The following is an 11,898-nucleotide window of genomic DNA, read 5'->3' as shown; positions in this document are numbered from 1 at the left end:
TTTGTTTTAGTTTATTATGAAACTTCATTTATCATATGAGAAATACTTTTCATGTTGTTTGTTGGAAACGATGTTTTACATTAACTTTCATAATAAAAACTACATACTTTATAATTTAATTAGGAACAAAACAAATTTTTTATAATTTTTTATAATAGTTTGAAGAGATAAAAAAACATATTTAAGTCAAATTTCAAGTTCAGTTAAAAAAACACAGTGACACATTTAAAATAGGATCAGATTCTCTTCCTGAATGGAGAAAAAAATAAAGGTAGACCAAACTGATTATCTGCCATGATTACTAATTAATACTTGATTGGGAATTAACTCAAAGATGCCAAAGTAAACTCATGAAGCCATGATTATGGCTTATATTGTGAAAAGTACAACTACAACATTTCTCATTTTTTTTTTCTTTTTCTTAAAGAACATTGAGAGTTATAAAGAACCTAATGAAAATTTAAAGACAAGACATTGGATGGAAATGTAGCTCATAAACTACTACTCAACTGAAATACCAGAGTCAACCTCACAGTAATCCATGAGGAGAATTCACTGGTACTTATATTTACAAAACCTCTACACAACTAGGTACAGATCTCAGAATGGAGCTGATCCTATTCGGCGAAGTTGATACTTAGGCTCAGGAGGTGGTGTACTTGGCAACATCTTCTCTAACTCCTGCAAGTTCAGCAGAAAAATTCATAACATATATCAGTCAAATATTGTATAAATAAGAAAGTAAATATGCACCATGATGATGAATGAGCATTGAAAAACATGTTGGTTCTCATGATTTTATCAAGTAAAAAGTGATCATGCTAACAATCTGAGAGTTTTTGAGGTATAGCTGCATGAAGGATTTATAATTCAACATTTTTGTAATAATGAACTGCAACTGGACAATGAGTAAGTCTAACTCACTGTAAACAGAAAACCAGAACACATGAAGCAGCAGAAAAATCTTCAAGAAAACATCACAAAAAGGGGAAAATCTAATATCACTGTTCAGGATAGAGTGGTGACCGCAAGAGAGATGCATTCAAATAAATTTCATCATCACTGATCAAAGCTGTTTTGTTAATGACTCAACCAATTTCTTTGATGTTACAAGATTTGACTGTGATTGATCCCTCAACTATAAGAAGCCTTTTTCCACATTCTTCCACCATTTTCTTTTCTAAAAAATATGCCAACTACTATCATAACACTTACAACCTCCTCAAGCACTGAAAAGTTCAAAAGCATCATAATCATCATAAAGAAACATCCCATTGCACAGTTCATGGTACATCCACAAAAGATTTACCTTAAAATCAAGAGATAAAAAGGATATAGCTCTACTTTTCAAAGGTTTAAATTGGTTTTTGCAAAGTATATCAAGGAAAGTGCAATTCTGTTTTATTTCAAGATACCAGAATCAATTATGATTGTCAAAATAACCCTTCCCCCCAGCTTCCATAATCCAGGTGATACAAACAAAGGGATTGAACGGTGATTTGTGTGCAGAAGAAGTGTGATCACCACACATGATGAAACAGTTTAGTTTATTGAGAAAATAAATGCAGGGTTGCTAATCTTGGCATGCTCCAGAAATATTAAAAAGGACAGATTATTACACCGCTATATGGCTGCTAGTCAATAAAAAATCTATGGAGAAATATGACAGTGGTATAAACATTGTGCATCAAAATGCATAGAAATCTGTTGCTTCCACAAAAATCCTAAAACACAAGGATAATACAAAAGCAGGAAGAAAAGAAGTGTTCTTTGGCTTGATTAATAATAGGGAAAACAAAACATCTAAAAATCACGTGATTGTATAATCCTGCTGTTCAAAATATTAATGTTAAAGATTTTCAATATGTGGATTGAATCCAGTGAATGTAAAGTGTTATACCAAAGTATTTAACAGATCTACTTCGCTTAATCTTTTGGAAGGGGCTGAGAGGAAGATACTTGTTAAAAATGATTGAAATGCATCAGCATATTTGAAAAAGGGAATGGAAATCAAAAGACAAGTATTGAAACAAAGGGCAAACCAAAGATAAAAGGACTAGTATCAAACATAAGAGAAAGCTTCTTCCCCAGATCCCATGTTTAGATTTTTCATCTAATAGTATTTCCTCCCAGCAAAATTATGTAATGCAGAAATTTTCTTTATATTGAATCTCCTTTTCCATCAACACACCATGCTGAATAATGAGAAGTGTGTGTGAACATTAAATCACTAGTTGCCAGATACCATAATCATACACTTAAAAGACTGAAAACTCATGAAGCAAAGAAGCTGTTAATGGCAATCAAACATCTGATTTAATTCCCGAGTCACACAAGAAACAAGATTTTGAATGGTTGAGGAAAAAGTTTCACGCTCAACAAAATTTCCTTAATACCTGTTGCTTAAAGTCTTGATTAATGAATCATAATATGCAGAGTTTTCTCTGGAAAATACATCAAATAATAATTGAAACTAAGATTGCATAGTCAATCTTAATCTAAAAAAATACTCCGCAAAACAAGAAACCACTCAATCTTGGGACTGAAGGTATACATTCTGGAATTTGAATTAACAGCAAAACACAGTCAAGGCAATTAATGTAGCCCTTCAAAGCAGAAACTAACCTGTCGTTTCCTCAGCATTTCATTTTCCTCTTCTAGACGCGAGACTTTGTTCTCCAGTTCATTTGTGTATGCCTGTTCATAACATTTATCACTCAAGATTAGGATCTTTAATAAGGGAAACACTAATCAAAGGATAAAGACTCACATAACATGAAAGAGCACCTGTTTCCTTGCTCTTGAACGAGCAGCAGATTCACGATTTTTTATCATTCTTTTCTGTCTCCTCTCAACAGTTTTCTCCATCATGTCCTCAGGAGTGGTCCTTTTCCTTCCAGGAGTGTGTGAATCCGACATTGCTCCCATCATAGGAGACTGCATTGCAACCTGGCCATCTGCAAACGAAACATCCATTGAACCTCCAGGACCCATGTGCATTGGTTGTGCCATACCCTGGCCAGGCATATAAATCTGCATCAAACTTTGCTGTGGATGCTGATATTGCACTGGTGGATACTGTATCCACTGTCCTTGTGGAGGAAACTGTGGTGGTACTGCCACGTTTGAATCCATCGGAACTGGTACTGGTACTGGTGCCGGTGCTGGTACCGGTACTTGTGCTGGTGCTGGCGTTGGTGCTGGTACTGGTGCTGGCGCCGGCGCTGGCGTGGATACACTACCGGCGTCGGCGTTCTTTTGGTTAGAAGTTGTTTCTGTAACTACTCCTGCTTTCACCAAGAAGTCCTCCAAAGTCATTTCTCCCAAAGTAGGCTGTCTGTCACGGAACCTCTTCTCCTCCATGACTTTGTTTTGTTGGATGTCTCTCCAAACCTCGTCCACTGTCTTCTTGCTCAGTGCTCCGGTCAGTGACATACTCGCCTGACGCTGCAGAGCAGCTTGACCGGCCTGTGCCGCGCCGTCATTGTCCATACTAGCTGCCTGGCCAGCCTCAACAGTCCACACATTTTTCAGAAGCTCATCAAGGTTCATACTAGTTAGCGGCTTCCCTAGATCACCCAGTTGATTCTGAACCTCATCCAGTGTGAGACTGTACATTGAGTTTTGCCGCACCAGGGGCTGGACTTGTGACTGTTTTCCATTACTGTCTTTACCACCACCTTGAGATCCCATCGTTTGGGTCCCCATTTACCGATTACAGTATAACTGTTAACAATAATTCAGCTCACACATAAGTCTGAAAGCAACTAGTCCACATCTTCAATCCTGCCCCAGAAAACCAGAAACTGATAAATAAAAGAAATCAACACCACCTTGTTTGTAGTGAAAACGCATAAGCTTTTAGAATCCATAATAATCTACATGCCTAACATGCATTCCGGCACACTAAAGAAAACCGTCAATTGCAACAAAGCAAGAAAATTTCCAAAACTTTGTGTCAAACATGATAACATGTACATGCAGCTGGCAGAGTTGCGATTTCCCATGAGAAAAATGATTTTAAATACATAACGCATGGCTCAAACCAGTCAAAGGAGAGAAAAAATGAGAGATCTTGTAATCTAGCAGCAGGATGCAAGGTACATTTCATTTCCTCTAAAAATGAAAGCAAACAAACATGAAAATGGTGAAAGTTGTTAGTCTGATTCACGATTTATTCACAACAAAAAATATATTGAGGAAAAAAAGAAGAAAAAATGAAATATAACCGAGATCATAAATGAAATTGAATTTGAAACAGAGGATAAAGTCTAGAAGGGCAAGAAGATAAAACCAAGTGAAAATGTCAGACTAAAATCCAATGGAGCACAGTTAAACTCAAGCAAATGACAACACGAAACCTTGCAGGTACCCTTCTTGGAGAAAAATAAAAAGAACAATTCATATCACTTCAAAAAGGGTTATTAGAGCATTGATCCCTTGCATGCAAGCTCTGAGAAACAGTCAAGTAAATAAAATTTCCGACGAAACCCAAAACCCCATATTCGAAACACGCCAATGCCCTCTAAAACTTCAGCATTAAAATACCAGGGCCCGTTTTCCCACAAGGCATGGACACAGAACATAAAAATTGAAAGGCACACAAGTTCATCATAAGAAGATCAATTCAGAGACCGAAGACAACGAAGAAAAACACCCAGAATTCAAAATCAAATCTTTCAACGAAGAACTTGAAGGAAAACCCATTTGCATGCAACCAATTGAGCATCACTATTGAAACACCGAAAGGAAAAGAAAGGTATCCTGAAAATATTTGAAGAGACAAAAGGGTGTGAGATCAAACCCACCACAAACCCAGTATTTGTTTCCCACATGCAGTGATAAAAATCCAAAATTTGAAGAGGAAAACATCATGGAAAAGAAAGAGTGTGATGTAAGGAATAAAAGCGCGTGAGTAAGAGAAGAGAAGAACCTTTTTTTCTTTCGTGTGTCGGAGAGAGATACAGCGATCTGTGAGAGGGGAGTGAGAGATTGAAAAATGGGTTTTTGGAGCGAAAATCAGAAGAAGCTATAGGTGATGAACAAAGCTTTCACAACATGAGTGTGTGTTTTGTGTTTGTGCATTCGTGCGTTGGTCGAAGAAAGACAATCAAAGGTGGATTTGTGTGACTTGTGAACGAAAGAGAGATTTGAGAAATAGAGAGAATGAAAAGATGCAAAGCCAAATGGCAACTCCTCGCTTTTTATACATAAAAAAATCGCTCAATTTAATGACGTGAAAGAGCGTGTAATGACGTTTTTTTGTCTTCGAGACAAAATTGTAAAATAAATTCCCCAAATAAAAAATAATCTCACTTTTAACTGTCATAACAAAAAAAACACTCATTAATGTTGATGACAAGATATAATTTATGGTTTTAATTAATATTTTTAATACATCTCATCTTATCTATCTCTACTTAATTTTATCTCATCTTCAAATATTTTTTTTAAGAGGTTAATTCAAGTTAATATTAGGTAACTTTTATACGTTTCTTCCTATAAAATCATATAAAATTAGACGGTAATTTTCATTCGAGTTTTATAGTATCTAATTAAAATTGCCCGATATTTTTCTATCGATCGAAAATTTCAACTTTACTTAGCGATACATGTGATATTTTGTCAGAATTTTGGACCATTATGATGTTTTTATCGAATATTACATTAGTTACTTGGGCGGAGTGATATCCATGCACATTCATTCGTTAATTTAGGAGGTGCTTGTATTATTTGACAGTAATAAAGACATGGTTTTCTGATCGAGGATAGAAAGAATTTATATCGACGATACAAAATTCTGATATAAGATTTAGAGATAAGATAGCGTAATAATAACAACAAAATATTTATTTTATAAAAAAAAAAATTCATATAAATTTTTCTGTTTTTATTTAATTTTTAAATATTTTTTTTCATAAAAGAACAACTGATCAATCATTTAGGTTAAGTTAAAGAAAAGATGCATAAAAAATTAAAGTCTAAGTATTTATATGCGTAATATAAAAATTTACTTGGATTTTTACGATATTAAAACCGTAAAAAATATTTAAAACTAATGAAAAAAAATTGCTTCGTTAGATGTGTTGATTGAAGAACTTCCCAATTGAAATGTATAAGTAAGAGATGCAAGAGTGGAGGAGGACAAATTATACACATACAATTACAATTTTTATTTTGCAATTGTTTGGGTTATTTGGAAGAATAATAGTTCTATTATTATTATTGTATTCAATGCAAAGAAGAGTAATTTGATAAATATATGTATTGATGGCAATAGTTAGATTTTCATATTATATTTCATGATGGTTCCATGACTCTAAGTCATGCCTTAAAAGGAGTTGAGAACATACTTTGGTGATGAAAATGGTAAATGCAATGACAACACTCAAATTTTGTGGGAAGGTTGTTGTTGGAGAGAAAAAGTATGGTAATAAACTTACATAATGGATGAGATTGTGTAGATTTAATTTTTTTTTTAAAAAAAAGAGAAACTATTCAATAAAATTATTAGATTTCATTATTTTTATTGTTGTCTAATATGTTTATTTTAAAATAAAAAGTTTTCTGTTTATTACAGGTACACATCTTATTTACTTTTTAAATAAGTAGTTATTTTAAAATTTACTTATTTCAACAATTTTTATTTTAAATTTGAACAAATTAATCCAATATTATTTTGATAGATTTGGATACTAATAATTTTATTTTTTATTTAGAAGATTTAGTTTAGTTTTAATTACCTTTAAATTTGGGTATTTTTATCAAAAATAATTATTTTATTGAGCGTTCAAAATATTTTTTATTTTTGTTTAAGTATTTTATTGTTAACTTGGTCACTATTCTTGTTTTTTCATTTCCATATAAGTGTCTTCCTTCTTTTTTAATATATTCTAACTACTTGCTTAACACACTCCTTATAAAAGAAATGAGAAAATTAATAAACAAATTAATTAACCATCTAAATTTCAACTTAACACACTGATATTTTAATTTGGATCACATATTCCTATGTGACATGTTAGGATACTTTACTAATACTTATTAGGGCTAAATATTTTTTGGTCCCTTAACTTTCAGTAAAATTTGATATTAGTCCATTTTGAAACTTTAGACCAACTTAGTTATTTATCTTTCGAAATACGTGAATTTAGTTCTTTTAATCAAATTTTGTTAAGTTTATTTGACATTTCAAATGCGTTGCATAATAGTATTTGACTTAACATTAAAGCGAAAATATGTCAAACAGTATGAACAACTCAAATACAACCCTGAAATGCATTTGAAATATCAAATAAACTTAACAAGATTTGATTAAAAGAATTTTTTATAAAGTTGTAGTAATTTTATGATAACAATAATTTATAACCTTTTATGTTGATAACTTTAATACACGTGGTTTTAATTTAGATTCATGCAATAACAATAATATATTTATCATGCTTTAAGAATTATTGTACATTTTTCAATATGCATATATTACATATTATATTTTATTATTTTCAAAATTAACGAAATGGTATATCAGATACGCATCGTTCCAACATATGTATCATATTCGTGCATCATAGAAAGTGATAAATAACAATGACACCATTTCTTAAAAAAAAATACATACAAATAAAAAGGTTAAAATACTTTTTGGGTCTTAATTTTGGTTCAGTTTTGTCATTTTAGTCCTAATTTTGTTTTTTCGTTCAAAGAGAAATTTTCGTCAATTTTATTCAATTTGGTCATTTTTTTCTTACACTGTTTAAATAACTAACGGTAATGAACAGTGATCACCACATGTCGCTTTCTAGTTTTTTTTAATTTTAATTTTTTTTAAATATCCATGTGTCAATCCAGCAGTTTGCCACATTTTGGAGTAAATGTTTTATATTCAATTTGGTCCCTATATTCGTTATTTTTGTCCAATTTAATCCCAATTTTGTTCCTCCCAAAATTTATACAAAATTTAATTTTAATATAAAATTTATAATGATATTTTTATATGCAGTAAGTAGACTGAGAAGATACACTTAGTATTCTAATTAGGAATATTGAGACTTATAAGAGATGCTTAAGAGATTCAATGGAATATGCCATTGAATATAATGGATTTCCCATTGTACTAGAATGGTACAATGATGCTAACTGAATCTCTGATTCAAGTGAGAAAAAAATCCACTGGTGGTTATGTATTCACACTTGGTAGTAGTGTGATTACATGGAAATCAGTCAGATAAACAATGATTGCTAGATCAACAATGAAATACGAGGTTGTTGCTCTTGAGATGGTTGATAGTGAAGTTGAGTAGTTGACAAACTCCTTAGCTAACATTGCAATAGAAATGAAAATACATTGTGATTGCCAATCGGCAGTAGCTACTAAAGAGTGGAACAATTTTCATTGATTATGTGAAGTCAAAATGAAATTTTGCGAATCCTCTGACAAAACCCTAAGATGAAAGATGATTATAGAAACATCGAAAGGAATGAGACTTGAGCCACTTGAAACAAACAAGTGATGGTAACCCAACCTTTGTGATTGGAGATCCCATGAATAAGGTTCATATGGGTAAGAACAAGTCACTTGTTAGTTCTGATAGCACTAAATTGATTGATTTTAATCAATTATGTCCAACCCTATGGTGTGTGTGTGTGTGTGTGAAAGTGCTAGAGACTGCATTGTTGAGAGGTTAAACTTTGTAATTAAAATTCTCTAAGGTGTAAGAATTTTAACTTAGATAAAGTTTTAATGATTTTCATATCCCTTATGGGTGGTGTATGATTTGCAGCACCTATATGAGTGTCAAGTGGGGCCGCTTGCATGAGATCTTGGCATGATCTCTAGAGCACTCATGAATACTGGGCACACACATGGCCTAGTAACGAACACACGATAACAGCAAGAATTGTGGGGGTGTATTGTGATTGATAAACCACTAACACACATCAAGTGTCCTTGGTTCATATAGCTTGCTATACCAACTACACTGTGTGTTAAGTTTCTCAATCTAAGACTGGTTCATATAACTTGTTATACCAACTCTGATGCATTACATCTTAGTTGAGACCCAGGATTTTCTTTCTTTCTTTCTATCTCTTATCTTTTGCAATATGTGGAGGATTGTTATATATTTATAATAATATTGAAATAATAATAGCATTGAAGTTGTTGCAACGTTAGCAAGTCTCCCTCCTTTTTAGGATGGTGCATGCCATTGCAGCAAGATCTCCACCACATGTTGATCCCACATCCACATTTTATGGGATATTATTTTTCACACCAGGCTTCAGTTACTGAGCATGGATTTTTTTAAAATCCATTCATCATATATAAATAGGAGCTTAAATCCTCTTCCAAAAACATAACCTTCTTCATCTCTCCTTTTCTTATTTTCTTCATTTTCTCTCTTCTCTTATATCTTGGGTTACTTATTTTTTAAAGAGTTTATCTTGCTAGTTTTTGTTATCCTCGGGATATATCCGAGATGTTCCTGTTGTATCCTGGGGGGTTTGCGCATATATTGCGGATAAATCCTTAAGGACAGTGTTTTTACACGCCTCAAGGAAATCCTTTTATTTTATGCTTTTATCAATTTTATGCAAACTTGCTAACAGTTGATACGTTTATTTTGAAAATAATAGGATATGATACATGATAGATTCGTGATATATAAATATTGAAAAGTGTACAATAATTCTTAAAAACATAATAAATATATCATTGTTAGTAGCTAATGTTAGTGGACAATTTAGAAACCAATTATTTTGGTAGTCAAAATATTGGTAAATAATGTTAGTAACTAATTTAGAAACCAATTCATAATAAAAACTATTTTAATTATCAATTTAGAGATCAATTATAATTGTTTGGAATTATTTTAGTTGTTAATAATTTTTAGTTTTTAAATTGGTACCTAAATTGGTCACTGTATAATGACTAAATATTTGTTATCACTAAAATTTGTCATTATTCAAAAATTTTCTTATAATGTACTATGACTTTATAAATTAGATACTTCATTAATAAATATCGATAAAGTATCATAAAGTATCAGACACAAATACATATCGGACACGGATACGTATCAGATACGGATACGTGACCCAAGTGGAAGTATCGGTGCATCATAGCTATTACTCCTATAAATATTAACATAAGAGGAATGTGAAAGGGTGAAAAATAGTGGACAACAGGGGAGAATCAGTAAAAAGAAAAATGTTAAAATACTCTATTGGTTCTCGTTTTTTTACCAAAATCTTAATTTGATCTTCACATTTTTATTAGTCTCAATTAGGTCCACATTTTTATAAATCAGTGACAATTAGGTCCTTTTCATCAGTATGGAACTAACACCGTTAAGTAGGTGTCACGTGTCAACTTCTCATTCTTTTGAATTTTTTATTTTTTTTTAAATATCAATTTTAATAAAAATAATCATAACATTATATAAAAGTAAATTTTGGTCTAAATTTGGAGTGCATGAAATTGAAATTTTTTTAAAAAAATTGGGACTGAAATCAAATAAAATTAATAAATATGAAGACCAAATTGAGATTCATACAATAATTTGACATGTGTCACCATATTAGATTGACACGTGGCACACTACAGACGTGACATGTGGCATAAATATTTAAAAAAAATTAAAAAATTTTAAAAAAATTAAAAAATTCAAAGAAACGAGAAGATGACATGTGACACCTACTTAACGGTGTTAGTTTCATACTAAGAGAACGGACTTAATTGTTACTAATTTACAAAAATGTGAACCTAATTAAGACTAATAAAAATATGAGGATCAAATTGAGATTTTGGTACAAAAACAAGAATTAAGAAAGTATTTTTAACAAAAAAACAAAAAGAGCAAAGTTAGAAGAAAAGCATAATAGTACAAAGTGAACCGAAGAAAGGAAATATGCTACATTTTGAGATAAAAACATAGACATCTATCATTTTATTTTTTATTTTATTATTTATTATCTATTCATAGTTATTTTAATTTATATATTTATATTAAGTTAGGTATCTCTAACCTTATTTTAGATTATATATACCTCCATTTTCACAGAAGTCTTATTTGTCTTATTTATTTAATATATTTGTTATTCCTGGGTTCTATTTATTGAATTAATTATATTGTTTGGTTTAAGATATTTTTTATTTTATTTGTTTATGGCAACTATAAATATAGATTTGATCAGTGTAGTTGTTGGTATAACATTAGGGATTTAAATGAGTAAGTTTTACTTAAGATAAGATGTTTTTGGGTTACCTACTATAAAATTAATTCAAATATTTACAAAGTATAACAAAAAATGAAGTCGATGGATTTCAATGTTTTTTTTTCTTTTTAACTTAATGTTTTTTCTTTCTTTTTAACTTATATTGATATTTTGTGATTATACAAGATATTTGTCTCACTTTTGTATTTTATTGTTTGTATATGAAAAATAATATTTGACAATCTCACTTTAATTAGATAGATATACCTAATTTCGCAAACAAATGTGGTTAATAATTCGGTGGTCTTCCAGAGAACAAGAAGTTCAGTCCTCACTTTTGTCGCAACTCTAGTCATACCCTTCTTCATACAAGGATCTATAGTGGTCACCTTTTTTATGTCACCCATGATTCATGTTAATCATCTTATTAACTTGTTTTCTCTTACCGATTAAAAGTCTAGTAATATATATCCAAATAAAAAAGAAAAGTAAATACATATTATTTTTTTCTCCTCCTAGCATTAGTAGAATGCAGGATGAAAAATATATCACCTATATGTGAAAAGTATTGTAAAATATATAAGGTTGTTGTAAATTATTTGGTATAATATTATATGTAATTATGTTATTAATATTACATCTGTATTTTATGATAAAATAATAATAATTAAATTAATTATGTTA

The 11,898-nt window shown here is 31.0% G+C and overlaps 1 protein-coding gene across 2 annotated transcripts; it reads right to left on the bottom strand.

Annotated features, from left to right (window-relative positions):
* Positions 1–323: 323 nt before the first annotated feature.
* Positions 324–5,182, bottom strand: LOC114170520 (ABSCISIC ACID-INSENSITIVE 5-like protein 2). Of its 2 annotated transcripts, none has more exons than XM_028056015.1 (4): positions 4,934–5,182; positions 2,788–3,806; positions 2,626–2,697; positions 324–681 (listed from the first exon to the last, which is right to left on the bottom strand). In XM_028056015.1, exons 2-4 carry the CDS (start codon positions 3,706–3,708, stop codon positions 601–603), a joined length of 1,074 nt encoding a protein of 357 aa, XP_027911816.1. In that variant the 5' UTR covers positions 3,709–3,806; positions 4,934–5,182; the 3' UTR covers positions 324–600. The 2 variants fall into 2 exon arrangements, with proteins under 2 accessions (XP_027911816.1, XP_027911815.1); XM_028056014.1 differs by having other exon boundaries at positions 2,788–3,786.
* Between the last annotated feature and the right edge of the window lie 6,716 nt (positions 5,183–11,898).

The sequence above is a fragment of the Vigna unguiculata genome, chromosome 11, assembly GCF_004118075.2.
Source record: "Vigna unguiculata cultivar IT97K-499-35 chromosome 11, ASM411807v1, whole genome shotgun sequence".
Lineage (NCBI taxonomy): Eukaryota > Viridiplantae > Streptophyta > Magnoliopsida > Fabales > Fabaceae > Vigna > Vigna unguiculata.
This window is presented reverse-complemented; position numbering and strand designations above follow the sequence as displayed.